Below are 19,130 nucleotides of genomic sequence, written 5' to 3' on the forward strand. Positions count from 1 at the left end.
ATGCGTCGAATTGTTTCAGAGCATGCGTAGGAATTTTGCGAGTCGGAATTAGTACAGACGATCGGAATTTCCGATCGGAACTTTTTCCGACCGAAAAATTGAGAACATGCTCTCAATCTTTTGCTGGCTGGAATTCCGCCAGCAATAGTCTGATGAAGCATACACGCGCATTTTCCGACCAAAAGCTCTCATCGGTCTTTTGCTGGCCGAATTTCCGATCGTGTGTAGGGGGCATTACTCTGGCAAGATTTTCCTTTACATCCTTGTTTCTATTGCACAGGAAGTGAACAGAAACACAAGGGTTTCATATTTTATATCAAAATAAATAGAAGTTGGCTTTAGTTATATTTTAATAGACAATTCCAACTGCTCTTAGGCCTTATAGTACAGCTTCGTTTTCTCTTCAGTTGGAAAGATATTGGTGTCTTTCTATACTATGAGCTTAACATTGCAACACTAAAGCCAAGTACACACTATTTGTTTTTTTCATTCAACCCCGCGGGTTGAATGAAAAAAAAAAACAGTCAGCCCGCGGGGTTGAATGAAAAAAAAAACCAGTCAGCTGTACTAACCATGCGAGGTAAGTTCTCCCCTGCTGAGCTGTTGTGTTCTGACAGGGGGATCAGCACTCCGATCAGCGCTCTCTGCCATTGGCTGAAAGCGCTGATCGGGAGTCGGTCGGATGCTGGTTTGCCAAGCATGCACTTCTGACAGCACTTCCGAATGGCTGGCTTCTGTTGGACATACAGCCGGGCTGAATGTATGGACATTTTTTTTTAACCGGCTACTGTCTCCCGACATTCGACCTGTGTGTACCCAGCTTAAGGGGCTGTGTCAATGGGCTTTTGCTCACGTTAGAACTTGCTTTTCTCTCCATGCAAGTCAATGGAAATGGAAGGCAGCTTGAAGTAAGATGAGGCATTTTATAAGGCAGTCAACTGAGGGTTAAATATGCCTTTCAACGAACTGTGAATGATCCCAGGAAGATCTTAAACTGATCTAAAACGCACCCTGCATTTGCCCATCAACACAAGGCCAAGAATCATCCACACATGCCCTGACAAATAACCATGATAAGGCCTGTTTTAAAAAGCCTTTTAAAAACAGACTCTACATTCTAGATAAGTCTTAGCCTGACATGTCGTGATAGTTTTTTATTAAAATATTAATAGCTTAAATTGCGATTATTCAGCGTTGACTCTTTTTTTCTTTTCAGGAATGTGCTCACAGTTTTACTCTTCATAGCAAGAGCCTTTATTTCAGGTGGATTCCAAGCTGCCTATGTTTACACTCCAGAGGTAAGACCACAGCTCCTAACTATCCCTGATTTCGAGGGACTGTCCCCGATTTGGAACAAAGTCCCTCTGTCCCTCTTTTCTCCTCATTTGTCCCTTATTTTGGTCTGATCTATAAGTGCTAAACCATTCAAACAGTTTCCAAATTTTAACATTGGTAAATTTCAAATGCCAGTATAAAGGAACATCACGGATCTGGTGGACAGATTACTGGGAGGGGCTGGGGAAGACCTGCCATGGTGCACGTTGGCACCAATGACAAAGTCAGAGGCAGATGGAGTGTCCTAAAGAACGATTTTAGGGACTTAGGAGCTAAATTGAGAAAAAGGACCTTCAAGGTAGTATTCTCAGGAATACTACTGGTACCTCGAGCCACACCAGAAAGGCAGAGGGAGATTAGGGAAGTAAACAAGTGGTTGAGGAGCTGGTGTAGTAAGGAGGGGTTTGGGTTTCTGGAGAACCGGGCCGACTTCTGAGGTAAGTATAGTAACAAGTCCTATTTGCAATCTCGGAACACAAAATAAGAGGACAGTATGCGACCAGTCTAAACTACGTGGCATGTTCACCAATGCCAGGAGCCTGGCGGACAAGATGGGTGAACTAGAGATACTGTTGAACGAGGAGGATTTCGATTTTGTGGTATTTCAGAGACCTGGTTAAACAGCTCTCATAATTGGCTGGCAACCATTCAAGGTATTCCCTTTATCGTAGGGATAGAGAGGGTAAACAAGGGGGAGGGGTATGCCTATATATCAAAAAAATGTACAAGTGAATTTGAGAGATAACATCAATAAGGGAGCTAGGGAGGAGGTGGAATCCCTATGGGTAGAGCTCCAAAGGGATGAAGCTAAGGGGAAAATAATACTGGGAGTATGCTATAGGCCCCCAAACCTAGGGAGGAGGGGGAGACGGACCACCTATCACAATTTGGATTAGCAGCAAGGATAGAAAGTGTTATCATAATGGGGTATTTTAATTATCCAGACATAGACTAGGCGGAGGGAACCACGCATTTGTCTAAGGCTTGCCAGTTCCTGAATGTCTTGCAGGAAAATTCAAGGGTCAGATGGTAGACACACCAACTAGAAACAAGGTGTTACTAAATCTACTGATTACCAACAACACAGACCTGATCAACCGTTTTGGAAATACAGGGCAATTTAGGAAACAGCAAACACAGGTCAATTGGCTTCAGTATAAATCACACAAATAGGAAACACAAGGGGAACACAAAGACACTGAATTTCAAAAGAGCCAACTTCCCTAAACTACGAACCTTGCTAGAAGATATAAATTGGGATAAAATCTTAGAAACAAAGAACATGTAGGAGAAGTGGGTTTGCTTTAAGAGCATATTAAATCAGGGCATTAGCCAGTGCATCCCATTGGAAAATAAATTTAAAAGAGTGAACAAAAGTCCTGGATGGCTTAACTCCAATGTAAGAAAGCATATAAAAGTAAATTGGAATGGTCAGGGGTGGGAAGTGGGGTCCCCCAGGGTTCTGTGCTGGGACCAATCCTGCTTAATTTGTTCATAAACAACCTGGAGGATGGGGTAAAAAGTTCAATCTCTGTATTTGCGGATGATACTAAGCTAAGTAGGGCAATAACTTCTCAGCAGGAAGTGGAAACCTTGCAAGAAGATCTGAACAAATTAATGGAGTGGGCAACTACATGGCAAATGAGGTTTAATGTAGAAAAATGTAAAATAATGCATTTGGGTGGCAAAAATATGAATGCAATCTACTCACTAGGGGGTGAACCTCTGGGGGAATCTAGGATGGAAAAGGACCTGGGGGCAACGCTGTATCCTGGCCTAGGCCGACAAGGCCCAGGCCTAGGGCAGCACTTTGCAGGGGGGCAGCACAGAAAAAGTCCTCGCTGGCTTGCGCTACACTGTTAGTGTAGCACCAGTCTTATGGGGCGGACTGGGCTGAGAGGCAAATTAGTTTAGCGCCCCCCATAAAGCGGCCGCAAAGCTTTTGATATGCGGGCGGCTTGCATTCTCCACCAATGGTTCGGGGGAACTGTTGGGGGGGCGTTGCTTCTAATTTTGACTGTCCTCTCATCCTAGACCACAAACCTTCCTCACTGTGCTATATGTTTTCTGCTGCACCATTGGCATGGTTATATCTTCTTAGTCCTCTCCATAAAATTATCAGAAATTTGTGCTTAAAGTAGAACTATAGGCAACACTTTTTTTTTTTTTTTTTTCATTTTGGATATAATAAGGGAGGGTTATAACTCCTGCTAGTTTATTTTTTACCATCCCCGTCCCATTGCAGAGATTTCCCTTTTCTTCCTGCCCCATAGCCAAACAGGAAGTGAGAGGAAATCTATGTAAATCAAGGAAATCCATTGCCCCCCCCCCCCCAGGCCCTCAGAACTAGTGTCCCCACTCGAAAATTTCAGGGCGGGTCTTAAACAACAAGGGGTGTGGCCTTGACAGGAAGGGGTGGGTCATATTTAAATTAGGGGGTGCACGAGTTTAGCCAGGCCTAGGGCAGCACAAAACCTAAATGCACTACTGCCTGGGGGTCCTAGTAGATGATAGGCTCAGCAATGGCATGCGATGCCAAGCTGCTGCTAACAAAGCAAACAGAATATTGGCATACATTAAAAAGGGGATTAACTCCAGGGATAAAGCGATAATTCTCCCACTCTACAAAACCTGGAGTATGCTGTCCAGTTCTGGGCACCAGTCCTCAGGAAGGATGTACTGGAAATGGAGCGAGTACAAAGAAGGGCAACAAAGCTAATAAAGGGTCTGGAGGATATTAGTTATGAGGAAAGGTTGCGAGCACTGAACATATTCTCTCTGGAGAAGAGACGCTTAAGAGGGGATATGATTTCAGTTTACAAATACCATACTGGTGACCCCACAATAGGGATAAAACTTTTTCACGGAAGGGAGTTTAATAAGACACATGGCCACTCACTAAAATTGGAAGAAAAGAAGTTTAACCTTAAACTGCGTAGAGGGTTTTTTACTGTAAAAGCGTCAAGGATGTGGAATTTCCTTCCACAGGCGGTGGCTTCAGCGGGGAGCATCGATAGTTTCAAAAAAACTCTTAGATAAGCACCTGAACGACCGCAACATACAGGGATATACAATGTAATACTGACATACAATCACACACATAGGTTGGACTTGATGGACTTGTGACTTTCTTTAACCTCACCTACTATGTAACTATGTAGTGGTTAAAAAAAAAAAGCACTTGTGGGTTTAACTCATAATTTTTTTCTGCATAATTCGTCTTTAACCACTTGCCCTCCGGGACAATTCTGGCACTCTGCTCTTATATGTAAACATAAAACTTTTTCTGCTAGAAAATTACTCAGAACCTGCAAACATTATATATGTTTTTTTAGCAGGGACCCTAGGGAATAAAATGGCGGTTGTTGAAACTTTTTATCTCACATGGTATTTGCACAACAATTTAAAAAAAAAACTGTTTCATGAATTAAAAAAAAAAACACTAAAATTAGCCCATTTTTTTTTGTATAATATGAAAGACAATGTTACGCCGAGTAAATGGATACCTAACATGTCGGGCTTTAAAATTGCGCACACTCACGGAATGGCGCCAAAATTCGGTACTTAAAAATGTCCATAGGCAACGATTTAAAAATGTTTATAGGTTACCTGTTTAGAGTTACATGGTAGGTCTTGGGATAGAATTGTTGCTCTCACTCTAACGTTCACGGTGATACCTCACAAGTGTGGATTGAACGTTGTTTACATATGTGGGCGCGACTTACATATACGTTCACTTCTGTATATGAGCTCATGGGGACGGGGGCACTGTAACATTATATATATATATATATATATATATATATATATATATATATATATATATAAAAATATATTTATATATTATAGTATATTTTATTTTCATTTGCTTATTTTTATACTTTACCTTTAAATTTTTCTTTTGATCACTTTACATTCCTTGTAATAGGAATAGGGCATAACAGGTCCTCTTTATGGATCTTATTGACCCCACATCTCTCCTCTAGGCTGGAAAGCCTGAGATAAAAAAAAAAAAAAAGCGATCTCAGCTTTCCAGCCTAGTACACGGCAGTTTTTACAACTGCCAGGCCAAACGTGATGTCATGATGTGAGAGTCATAGAGACTGCCGGGGACTATCTGGTCATCGGGGTCCTGTCAGAATACTGCCACCCATCACAAAGTGTAACGGAAGTGACGTTCTGAGCAAAAAATTCTTACTGCGCATGTGCCATGCGTTCCAACAAGGCCGTTATGCGTTCCAATAGGTTTCCTAATCTGACAGAACATGAGGGTAGCAGTGGACATCTTCTTACACCCAGGCAAGTCTTTAATTTCACACTTATTTTAGCAGTAAACTTCCCTTACATTTTGAAATAGAAGGTGGCAATGACCATCTTGGTACGCTCTGCACTGCTCAGCTGATTATATACTGAAGTACACTATTTCAGTATATAAGGTGAGTTAACTGCTAAAAAGTGTGAAATTGAAGACTTGCCTGGGTGTAAAAAGATGTCCACTGTCGCCTTTGTGATCTGTCAGATTAGAAAACCTATTGAAATGCATAGGGGCCATGTTGGAATGCATAGCACATGCGCAATAAGCAATTTTGTTTGCAACGTCACTTCAGTTGCATTTTCTGATGGCTAGCAGTATTCTGACAGAACACAGGTATTCTCTATGGTGAACTTCCACTGCCAGCAGTTTCCTTCTCCGGCTCACCCGTGTGGCAGAGGGTGGCAGGAGAGGGGGACGTCCCCTCCCGCCGCCAGTAAGAACAATCAAGTGGCTGAACAGCCACTATGATTGTTCTTATGGTGCAGGGAATCGCTGGCTGAAAAAAATGATAACTGAATGATGCCTGCAGCTGCAGGCATCATTCAGATATCCCCACTCAAAGCCCAGGACATCATATGATGTACCTTGGGTGGAAAGTGGTTAAGGGGGCGTGGCAGGGTGTGTGTCCTAAGCCTACATACTTTTGCTAATAGGTGTCCCTCGTTCCTAATGCAAAAAGGTGGGAGGTATGGGTAAGACATGTAATATGCTAAGCAAAGCATCATTTACCTAACCCCTTGGTGCCCAACATGCAGTCCACCACTGCTCAGTGTTCAGCCCACTGTGCCCTAGACCTTAAAAAAGGTCTGGAGCACAGTGAGCTACACAGTGAGTACTTGTTCCCTCGCATTGCCAGCTATTGGCATTTGATGGGGTGCTAAAAGTTCCAGAATGATTATGAAGATCGGTCTCATAAAACGGTTATGAAAACCAGTTGGCTTGCGTGTATTATCAGAGTTTATGGTCACACAGTCTGATCTGTGCTATCAACATAACTCACCAATAATGGTGTAGCTGTTGTATCGAAACATGTAAAAATATAATTAACTGTTTGGGTATATTGTTTTCATACTTTAAAGGAAGTCTTAATTAGAGACTCTCTTCCAGGAAAAAAATGCTGCAGATATAATGTTCCCCTATTATTCTGAATGCCCAACTCCAGGAAAAAAGCATGTTATTTGTTTTACTTAAAAGAGAAGTATAGCTAAAGCTTTTTTGGCAAGACTTCTCTTTTGGGTCACAGGAGCTGTTTGACAGCTGGCTCCAGCTCTCAGCTCACAGCTGAGAGCCGAAGCCATCTGCATTCTTCCCCTCTTCAGCCCATTGCTCCAGTGGCAGCTGAAGGGGCAGAGCAGAGGGCAGTGACTTAACAATCGCAGGCTCTCTGCTCCAAAAAGACCGAAAACTGAGAAATCAGAATAGAGGTAAATATGTTGTTTTTTTATTATTTTTTAAATCCCAAATGTCTCATTAAAGATTGATCCAGCATAGTTATGTCTAAAGCTGTATATACTGCATTTCAAGGGTTTCTGGGAATGCTAAAAATCTCAGTTGTCTTCATGACAGATTTACTGTCAGTTTTGAGTTTCTGGGCTCTACTACTGTGACTTGCCATTTCATACAGAGCAGGAGTAGTGGTCGCACACTCTTCCCTTCCTCCCCCATCACCCACTGATACAAGACGAGGGGAAGATGAACAGGACTACCTCTTGTCCAGTCACAGTACCTTGTATTCTGTGAATAGAATATAAGATGATTTATCAATGGGTGATGGGAAAAGAAGGGGAAGAAGCGGGAGAATGTGTGACTGCCACTTCAGCACCTTACAAGATGGCTAGTCACAGCAGAAGAGCTTGGAAAATCATAGTGGACAGTAAATCTGTCATGAAGACAATTAAGATTAAAAGCATTCCTCTGGGTGTAGTTGAGTTTAGCCTTAAGGCTAACAATAGATTGAATGTTTCAAATGTGGACATATATTTTGGAGCAAGGAATGGTATCTCAGCAATTTAAAGCAGAACTTTACCCAAAAGGGGAAGTTCCACTTTTCCGCCTCCTCCCCCCTCCTCTCCTACTTTTGGGAACATTTTTATGGGGGGGGGGGAAGAGCGGGTACCTGGTTAGAATCCCAGTGGAAGTGGGATCAAGCACCTGGTTTTGATAGGTAAGGTACCCGTTCCCGCTTCTACTCAGATTGACTAGGCTGAGGGGGTTTGTCCCCCCTCTCATTGCCCGCAGCCTTCTGTGACACGCCACAGGTCCCAGGAGGCTGAAGGACCATTCACAAAGTGCAGTGCGGCTAGTATATGAGCAGCGGGAAGCCAGCTATGAAGCCACAAGGAGTCATAGCTGAGTTCCCAAAGTAAACATGTCAGAAACCAGAAACCCGAAGACTGCCGATAACTGGCCTGGATGAGGACAGCGCTGGATCCCTGGACAGGTAAGTTTCCTTTTAATAAAAGTCAGCAGCTACAGTATTTGTAGCTGCTGACTTTATTTTTTTGGCTTTGGCTGCTGCTTTCGTTTGTGTTGCATTAAATATGCTTTAGCTATCTCTAATGTCTTTCCCATAAGTAAGAATATTAATATATTCATGTTTTGTTTTATTTTTTTAGGTCTATCCAACTGCTACACGAGCACTAGGTCTAGGAACTTGCAGTGGGATGGCTCGTGTAGGGGCATTAATCACACCTTTTATTGCACAGGTAAAAATGAAAACTGCTCATTATGTATGATACAATATAAATATTGCAGTCACAACATTTCTCTAATAGCCAGGTATTTTACTACAGACAGTGTACACTTCCATTTGTCTCTTCTCAGCAAAATATTTATTAAGTCTTTGCCCCCAGTGCCCCTGCTCACCTCAGTACAGTTTTAAAAGCAGTGGTGGAAACTGCAAGCCTAACTATGTGAAGTCGTCATATATTCTGCTCTGAGCAGTAAGGCAATGCTAAGCAGAAGGTTCCCCCTGACCCTTTCTAGCACTGTAATAGATCTGTGTGTGTTTCTTTTATTTTGGCTATAACCCTATTGTGCCTTCTGAATTATGCTATTTTTTTAAATTGCCCTAACCACCGGCAGTGTTTCAGCCTTGCCTGCATGCTACCTGCCAGTTTTATAGGCTATGTTTTTGCCTGCTGACTCATTATTTATCCAAAATTAACAGTCTGCATTAGATGAACATAAAAGACTAATGGCAGAAAAAGACCAAGTAGTCCATTGAGTTTTTTGTCAGAAAATAGAACAATGTTTTTCCCAACTATTTTTAAATTCAATTACTGTAAATTTACTCACTGCCTTTGCTGGAAGTCTGTTCCAAGTATCAGCTACTCTTTCAGTAAAATAATATTTTTTGGCATTATTGTGAACTTTCAGGTTGCTAGTTTGAAGCCCCTTGTAGTTCAGCCTTACATTGAATATACTTTCCTCATGAATCTTATTCACATCCTTCATGTATCGCCAGTCTCTCCTGATATATGTTATACCTTAACTACTCTCTGCTCTACACTGTATATGTAAAGCCTCATCAGTAAGTGGTTATACCATGAACATGGCTGCAGCTGCAAAACATTAGGTATTATTTGTGTTTGTGTGCAGTAAAATTCATAAAACTCAATTTTTTTCCTGAAAAATTGCGCTTGATAAACTTCTGCGCAAATATCGTGTCACATAAAAAATTGCAACAGCCACCATTTTATTCTCCAAGGCCTATGCTTTCAGATAATATATAATGTTTGGGGGTTCTAAGTCATTTTCTAGCAAACAAATTTGATTTTTACATGTATGTGCAGAACTGGCCCAGACGGCAATTCGTTAAAAAAACAAGGGGGCAACTTGGAAGCACCACCTGCTAAAACTCAATACCCCCTGTGGGAGATAATTTACACATACCTACTCGTTACACAAAAGGTCACAGGTAATCTACCCAGCGGGGTAGATGACAAAAACGAAACTGACAAGGGTTTTAGCCGTTATATGTTCTGTCCAAAAAAAAAATAAAGGTTTTGGCTCACATACTTATGATGACTTGGGCACAAAAAAAAAAAAAGGCTTGATCTCCACAAGCCTCTCATGAAGTTTCAAATAATGTCTTTTGGTTTCCACTCTCATTTATTTCAACAAAGCATTTACAGATCTATTCTCCTTTCTTCCAGGTGATGCTCGAGTCTTCTATATATCTCACAGTGTTGGTGTACAGTGGTTGTTGTCTTTTAGCAGCTCTGGCTTCTTGCTTCCTTCCCATTGAAACCAAAGGCCGTGGGCTACAGGAGTCCAGCCACAGAGAATGGGGTCAAGAGATGGTGGGAAGAGGAGTGCACAACGATGGAGTCACTCCATCAAACTCTGGCTCACAAGAGTGACCCCCTCACCTCACCCACTATTACTGACACTCACACATGGATAGCCTTTCAGTCTCACATCTACCATTAGGACATGGACAGTAATGGCCAAAGTATTGCTAAACAGAAGTAGCACTGTTGTAGTGGGATAATGGTGTGCATAGGTCCTTAAAAAAAAAGATTGAGAAATGAGCTATTCTTATGTTAAGGGGAGGGAATTTGCCACTGTTAAATAACAATCATAGAGTAATTACAACAGTTAAAAACTTCTTCAACACACTGTGTTTTTAGCACTGACAAGAAAAGAAGATACAGTATCCATACTTGAAATTAAATCTGACCCTGGTACACCAGATATGTCTGGATGCTGTTGATGTCTTTGAGATCTTGAGTAAACCAGAGAAAGCCATGGATTAAGGTATTCTAGATATTTTACCTCACATGCTGTAGTTCCTTATGAATATTTTTCTAGATCGAGAGATTGGAGAACTGTATCTAACTAATAATGGTGATCTTAATATTTGTTTAGACCTTGGTTTAAGCCTTCAGTTCTGCAAACCGTATGGTCTATTCAACTAATTTGTTTACTATTGTTCTTTAACTCCTTTTTAGCATACAGTAGTAAGTGATCATGAGTTGTAAATGATGAGTGGTTTCAAACACGAAGCAAAAAGAGGTGAGCAATACTAGGCCACCTTTGCCAATCTGGCTTGGAGCAATGTCTGGTGTTAAGAGTTTAAAAGATTGTAATTTAAGAATGTTAAATTTCTAAGGAAAATATACACTGGAAAAGCTGAAATAATATTTGTTGCATATTTGGGGTTGAGTAACTTACTTTAGTCTGGTTTGAACTTTAAAATAAATCTGTGACTTACAAAATAGCACTTGAGTGTGCAACAATTCACTAATTAGATACAACATAGATTTTTGCTGGGTACATCCTTGTCTATATTAATGTACATTACACTGTAATAAGAAATTCAGCCGCTGTCTGGAAAAGCATTGGAGATTTAAAGTGTATGTAAACCCTAACTATGAACATCTTTTATTTGGTCCCTTTTGGACCATTTTACCTATTTTATCTTCACAAGTTCCTGTTGATTTTGCCAGAAATCTTGTGAGCTGATAGCTTCATATGCTCTCTTTCTGTGCTGACATTGTTTTCAGCTATTTCTGAGAACTACAGAACCACACTTCTTGATGCTATCAAGAATAGGTTGGGGTTCTGTAGTCCTATCTAGTTTCTTTTGTCCTGAAGATTGTGTGAGCTTTGTCATCTTAAAAATGAAAGTGCGTTACTGGCTCAATCACCAGGTGAAAATAAAGGTAAAACATAAAAAAAAAAAAAAAAGCACCACCATCTACAGAATGCAAGGTTGTGCATTTAGCTGGTGCACACATTTTGTGTTTGGGTTCAATTATACTTTGAACAAAAGGCACCAAAACAACTGGTAGTCCACTTCTGACTATCAGTCAGCGACATCATGAATTTAAAAAGCTGCGATCATCTCTAACAAAACAACCTTCTTCAAAATTGTATAATGCTGAAATTGGCAATTTGTTGGTTCTCAAGCCTCTGTAGTACTCAGATGCTCAGGTTAAAAGAAGAATTTGAATGCATATAGACACTACTGTTTATTTTCATTGGAAAAGACGGAGTTAACAGGACTGGTTTTATGAGAGTAACAGAAAGTGAACCATATCATTTCAAGTTCAGCTTCACACTAGGTTATCAGGATGCTGAGTCCTGGGTGTGAATCATTGCTTGTCTCTGCTTGGCACTGTATGTATGATGTCAGCAGATGCAACAGCGCAGAAGAATAGTGAATGTTTGTGTGTCCGAATGTACAGACTTTTAATGAATGCATTTCAATGTTTGAACGTCTCCGTGTCAGAAGCTTGTTGTATGATCTCTTCCTATGTCCACAATGCCTTGTTGACTTGGATTTTATTGTAAGTTGAATATTTTATGTTCAATAAAATTTTTACAATTAAAAGGAATAGTGTATTTAGTGACTGGATTATTGTACAAGCGTCTGTATATGTTTGGTTTGTGACTATGGTAATACTAGAACCTTATGAAAGTACATGGATTTTTGCCCCCATTCTTGTTCATTAGGGGACACAGACTTTAGAGACAATTGAGCTATACTGCCGCCTAAAGGAGGATTTGGACACTGTCAAACAAAACAGTGACCTGTTTGGCATAACCCTCCCCACTCCCAGTATGCCTCAGTTTTGTAGAAAAGCAACAATAAGAGCCACATCATAGACACAGAGGCATGGAACCTGTTTCTCTTATAGTAAGCACAAAAGTACCTATAGTAAGCACAAAAATCCAATATTCTTTCCCATTCATTAAAGACCACAGGATTTAGACACAACTGGGATGCTCAAAAGCAGTTCAAATAACAATAACAAGAACTTGGGGCTACCTGCAACTCAAACAGCCGCCTGAACTTATGTCTGAAACTGTCATCAGATGATGATCAGATAGCATCAGACAATTGGGATACAGCTGAGGAAGGGACCACACTTGGCCGCTAAGGAAAACTCCTAAAATTCAATGTGGGTGCACTAAACGCAGCACTGGTGTTGTTAGTAGACCCGTTATGGCAAGATTGTTTCTCATGTGTCTGGGATTGCACTGCAAAGCAAAAACAACATAGCTTGAGGTGCAAAGCTAAGCTTTAAATACAAACCGGTTGCTGTTAGCAGGAGAGGTTTAGGTGGTGTCACGTCACTAGTAGGTGGGCAACAAAGACTAAAGATGGATACACACTATACAATTTTTGTTGTTCAATTTCCTTTAGATTTACCTTCAACTATGTAGTGCAAGGGCCTGTCTAATTGTACACAATTTGAAAGTGTTTAGGTTTGTCCTCATATTACATGGTTTTGGTAAATATAAAGTTGTATAAGAAAATTGTATAGTTTATAGCGAGCTCAACAGATGAGGATCCCATGTCACTATAGAAAAGGAACAATTTTTGCGAATGTGTTATCTCACAATGAATAGCGGTAAGAAGAGTGTGTGCACGCAACACTTCACCTAAGGAATAATGTCAGCACTCAATTCCTCTGTGTTAGCCCTTTCTGCGGTAAACCAATGGAAAAAGATACGAGTAATAATAGTGTCCAATGGTCTTATTCATAAAGTAGACTCCATTGCACAACCTACCTTAGAGAATGAATCACACCAGAGGCCGGACCACAGCTCTGGACCTGGAAAGTGCTCCACAGTTAACTATCTCAGTATACCCAATGGTATACCTAACGCCATAATGCAATACCTAGTGCCCACACATTCCAGGAGAGCAGCACAATCGTCCAGTCTAGTGAGATCTGGTTATGGCCTCCAAAGTAAATGCAGAGAATATGCTGATTCAGAGAACAATAACTTTGCAAAATAACACTTTTTTAAATTTATAATCGCTAGAAAAAGTAACCTCACTTTTGCTGTGAAAAAAACAATCCTTTTCTGTTCAGTTACGTACATAGTAAGGATTTTAGACAATGTAATTGCAGAGTCCTACCCGCAGACAAGTGCAATGAAGCTCACAATGCATCCGCTCACTTCCTATTTCTTGAGCAATTTTTGAAATGGTATTTCTGTTACTTGGGACAAGCAGCAAGCCAATCACGAGAGTCAAAATGGCTAACATGGAGGATTTCTGTATTACAACAGTATATGGAAACCCCCTAAAGAGAAGCCATGTTTTTTTATTTGGTAGTTTAAAAAAAATATTTATAGCAGGAGACTGAATACAAAAGGTAATTTTTTTAAACACTGAGGCTGGGTTCACACCTATGCAAATTGGATACCGGTAGTTACTGGAGTATCCCACAGTTACTCTGAATCTATCAAAGTTCAAGTTCTACAATAAAACATACCCCTAGATTGTTCAGTGACTATGCCTGGCTGCGGGGGAATTACTAGGAAACTGGGCATCTAATAAGTGGCCCTTGCGGTGGTGAGTGCTACACAAGTAATATTGCAACACTAACAACTAGAAGAGGGTGAACAGGAATTTTACATGTGTATATGCATACGCACGTTTACAAAACACAATTTATTGATGTTACTCTAAGGCCTCTTTCACACAGGCTTGTCCATTTGACAGACTCCACTTGCTCAGCGGGGGATCGATCCACTGATTCCTGCTGAGCAAGCGGATGACAGTTCCGTCTTCACTCACTGTGCTGAGACGGACCTGTCAGAGTCCCGCTCTCCTCTATGAGATCGGATGAAAACGGACCGCCTGTCCATTTTCATCCGATCTGATCCGCCAGACGGATGGAAAATAGGATCACCATCCTTCTGGATTCGGCGGACAGGATCGGCCCGGATAGCAGCGGGTGTCAGCGGACATGTCACCGCTGACATCTGCCGCTCCATAGGGGTGAATGGAGTGTCCAATCAGGTCCGCCTGAAAAACTGACAGGCGGACCAGATCAGAAAGCCTGTGTGAAAGGGTCATAAATATTTCTGCCTGCAAGATCCTGCATATAAACATCAGTAAGTTATTACATCCATATGCCAGAGGCCTAAGACTCACAAGCAAGTCAAAAGCAGTATGCTTTTTTAAAGGAAACAGACATTTTAGGTACTTCAGTTTCACTTTCACATTAACCACTTGCCAACCAAGCTATAGCCAAATGACGGCTACAGAACGGCCGGCTAGTTCTGGAATGCCGTCATATGACGGTATCCTGTGATTGCGCCTGCTGCACGCCCGCTGCGGGGCATGGGCGGCACACTCTGGGATAGCAGTGTCCTGAGGACACTGTTGATCACAGGTTGAGATAAAGAGCCAATCAGCTCCAATCACAGCTAGTCACGGATGTAAACAGAAGCCGGTTATCGGCACTCCTTTCCTCATGCTGACAGCAGGAGGAGAGGAGAGGAGAGCCGATAAAAAGCTTCTCTAAAAGGGACATGTACACTGATAATCAGGGCACTGATTATCAGTGTCCTGATTATCAGTGTAGTCCCACCAGTGCTGCCTATACAGTATGTGCCCACCAGTGCTGCCAATCAGTGCCCACCAGTGCTGCCAATTGTGCCGCCTACAAGTGCCCATCAGTGCAGCCTCATCAGTTCCCACCAGTGCCGCCTCATCAGTGCCGCCTTATCAACGCACATCAGTGAAGGAGAATAATTACCTGTTTGCAAAAATTTTAGAACAAACTATAAAAAATGTTTTTTTTCAAAAATGTCGGTCTTTGTTTTAAAAAAGTTAAAAACCCAGTGGTGATTAAATACCACCAAAAAAAGGTCTATTTGTGTGAAAAAAAAATGATAAAAATTGTCTCGGTACAGTGTTTCATGCAATTGTCATTCAAAGTGCGATAGCGCTGAAAGCTGAAAATTAGCCTGGGCAGGAAGGGGGTAAAAATGCCAGGTAGGCAAGTGGTTAAGTTCCACAGAGAACAAAAGCAATTCAAATTGACTCCATTTACGAAGCTTCTCAAAACAATAGTCAGAAAACAAATACTTGTGTATGCAAGAAATGAAGACTGTTGCCTTGTGTCTGAAACCACCAAGCTACTCATTCACTCCCTTGTTTTCTTTCAGCTTGACTATTGCAACTCCCTTCTCATTTTCCTACCTCTCCATAGGCTATCCCCTCTTCAGTCTATCATGAATGCTGATGTCAGACTTGTCCACCTTACCAACCGCTTAGTGTCTGCCAACCCTCTCCGCCAATCCCTACACTGGCACCTGATCGCCCAGCAAATTAAATTAAAAATACTAACCACAACATACAAAACCATTCACAACTCTGCCCAAGCTACATCACCAATCTTGTCTCCAAATATCACCCAAATAGTCCTCTCTGCTCCTCTCAAGACCTCCCACTCTCAAGGTCACTTGTCTCCTTCCTTGTTCCTCTCCAGGACTTCTCCAGAGCCTCTCATCTTCTGGAACTCTCTACCTCAACCTGTCCGGCTATCTCCTACTCCAGCTGCCTTCAGACAATCCCTGATAACTCATCTCTTCAGGGAAGCCTATCACGCCTCCAACTAATCCTTTACCCTTTCCATAAACTCATTCCCTACGGTTACAACCTTTTGTACCACCTGCCCCACCCTATTGGATTGTAAGCTCTTCTGAGGAGGGCCCTCTTAATCCTCTAGTATTTTATTGTATTGTATTGTCTCCCTTTTATGTTGTAAAGCGCTGTGTAAACTGTTGGCGCTATATAAATCCTGTATAATAGTAATAATAATAATTAGGACTCAGAGCCATCGAGACCCCAAGTATATATTTTTCTTGTTCAATATTTTTATTGAGGAATAAAAAGGTAGATAACATCATACATCAAATAATAGGTCTGGCCATACAGAATAGAGACTGACAATACTTGACGCAAAGAAATGGGGAAGCATAAGAATGAGCCATACAATGTACATCTTACAGTTGGTTATCAATCCTCATTCGCATCGAAAATAAGAACAGCAAAATTTACAAGGAACATGGGGAAAGATATCGTAGCATTGCCAGTCCTAGTATTTAATATTATCATCCCAAGGGGAGAAACCCTTAAATGGAAAGGTAATGTATTCAAAAAAGGGGATATAAAGGAGAAGAATAAAGAATCGACAGAAGAAACAAGATATATAGAAGAAAAGAGGCCTAGAATGCTCGTGGGGATGTCATGAATAACCCTGGAGATATATGTATTTTTTACAAAATGCCTAGCTTGGTCTAGCTTAACTGCTTCCGGACCAGCCGCCGCAGTTTTACTGCAACAGGTTGGCTCCCCTGCGTGAAACCACGTAACTATACGTTGGCTCGCGGGTTCCGGATAGCAGGCGCGCGTCCGCTGCACAGCAGGGGTGCCGATGCTCGTAGCTGACGTTCGCGATGACCGCCGGCCACGAGCAATCGTGAGCAGGAGACACAGAACAGGGGCGAGTGTGTGTAAACACACACTTCCCTGTTCTGTTCTGACAGGAGTGACAGATCGTGTGTTCCTATTAGCTAGGAACCATGATTCGTCACTTCCTCTAGTTAGTCCCCTCCCCCTTCAGTTAGAATCACCTCCCAGGAAACACAGTTAACCCCTTCACCGCCCCCTAGTATTAACCCCTTCACTGCCAGTGATATTTTTACAGCAATCAATGCATTTTTAATTGCACTGATCGCTGTATTAATGCCAATGGTTCCAAAAATGTGTCAAAATTGTCCGATGTGTCTGCCATAATGTCGCAGTCATGATAAAAATGGCAGATCGCCGCCATTACTAGTAAAAAAAAAAAAAAAAATGCTATAAATCTATCCCCTATTTTGTAGATGCTATAACTTTTGCGCAAACCAATAAATTTACGCTTATTGCGATTTTTTTCCCAAAAATATGTAGAAGAATACATATCAGCCTAAACTGAGGAAAAAAAGTTTTTTATATATATTTTTGGGGGATATTTATTATAGCAAAAGTAAAAAATAATGCGTTTTTTTCAAAATTGGCGATATTTTTTTGTTTATATCGCAAAAAATGAAAACCGCAGAGGCGATCAAATACCACCAAAAGAAAGCTCTATTTGTGGGGAAAAAAGGACGTCAATTTTGTTTGGGTACAATGTCGTACGACCGCACAATTGTCAGTTAAAGCGACGCAGTGCCGAATCGCAAAAAGTGCTCTGCTCAGGAAGGTGGTAAGTTCTTCCGTGGCTGAAGTGGTTAAAAGTGGTGTTAGTATTTGTAATACTTAGACAAATGCCTAAAGCTAAGTTTAGAGGTAAACTCTGGACATGAAATGCTGACATATTTTTCCAGTGTTCAAACACAGATATTAGATATTTAGTGGCATTTTCCTTTATATTTATACTAAAGACTGCCAACATATAATGAAATGATTATAAGCCCATTTTTTCCATGGCATATGTATTGTATTAAAACTCTGAAAGCTGTGCCCAAAAAAAAGGCAGGTGGAGGGCAAGGACTAGTCACCGGCATTGCCTATGGTTTCCCTGCAGCTGATCTTCCTTCATTAGTGACTTACCATGCCTTTTTCTGCACTGTGCTTCTATGTGGAGGTGTGGTAGAGGCAGAACTTTGCTTCATATTAGAGCCAGTGTTGCCAACCTACCAGATTGAATTTTACTGACGCGACACCCAAAATTTACTGGCACAGCCACGTTTTTACTTGCATTTCCGAGAGTTACAAAATTACAGTTTTAAGTGCAAATTTCAGTATTTAGGTTACAAACAAGTACAGTATGCAATTATCTATTAATGTGATTTAAGGTAGATAGTAAGGCAAAAAACATATTTCCTATTTTATTTTCGATATAGTAAGTGAGTAGCTCAGGGACAGGAAACCAAGAAATTAGAATGGGCAGGCACACATACATGAAATTGACTCTCACAGTGACACTGACAGCAGTGTGTAGCAGAACAGATGATGATGACACCTCACCGACACGACACATTCCCTCCTGAGTCTGAGTCTTTCTCCAGGCCAGGTGGTCCCTTCAGTTCAAACAGCACTGTCAGTCCCACTCCTGGTTTGCCTTGCTCCCGTCCCACAGATGAGGCTCTGGCTGCTCCGCTCGCTTCCCTTGCACCATGACATCACGTGACTTGCTCACCTCTGCTAGACCCGCGCTGCCCAAACACACTGTAGCAAGCACTCAGATGGTCTCAACTGGCTCTGGACCAGAACTGCGCATGCGCAGTTCCGAGCAGAGCATCGCAGACATATTTTTTACTGGCAACCTTTTCCTGTCACTGACATTTACTGACAGGAGAAAGGTATCCATTTTTTACTGGCTGCCAGTAAAAATACTGACAGTTGACAACACTGGTCAGAGCCTACAGCTAAGAAAACAGTGAGAAGCACAGTAGTGACATCACTAACTCTCACTTCAAATTTTTTAGACTGGCAGTCAGGGGCAGCAGTGCCTTAGATCTCACACTGCAGATATACAGCTATTAGGTTGTAGGCACAAAAGACCTAGGCCCCTGACACACCAGGAAGTGTAAATGTTTCAGAATTTTGCCTAAGCACAATTAAAATTTTTTAGATGTTCCCTATACCACAGCAAATCTTCACTTTTTAACTTCAGCTTCACTTTAATAAGGTTGTTTTTGCCTCGAGCAAAATAATTTGTGTGTATATAGCGAAAGT

General features: G+C 41.4%; 1 protein-coding gene across 3 annotated transcripts in view; it reads left to right on the forward strand.

Moving 5' to 3' along the window:
* Positions 1–11,344, forward strand: part of SVOP (SV2 related protein) — a 140,884-nt gene extending 129,540 nt beyond the window's left edge. For all 3 annotated transcript variants that reach the window (XM_073629985.1, XM_073629993.1, XM_073629976.1), the window contains 3 exons: positions 1,217–1,298; positions 8,266–8,355; positions 9,808–11,344. In XM_073629985.1, coding sequence (XP_073486086.1) covers positions 1,217–1,298; positions 8,266–8,355; positions 9,808–10,014 — 379 coding nt within the window. In that variant the 3' untranslated portion in view covers positions 10,015–11,344. The remainder of the gene's footprint in view (positions 1–1,216; positions 1,299–8,265; positions 8,356–9,807) is intronic.
* The last annotated feature ends 7,786 nt before the right edge of the window (positions 11,345–19,130 follow it).

This window comes from Aquarana catesbeiana, linkage group LG01 (assembly GCF_042186555.1).
Source record: "Aquarana catesbeiana isolate 2022-GZ linkage group LG01, ASM4218655v1, whole genome shotgun sequence".
In the NCBI taxonomy this organism is placed as follows: domain Eukaryota; kingdom Metazoa; phylum Chordata; class Amphibia; order Anura; family Ranidae; genus Aquarana; species Aquarana catesbeiana.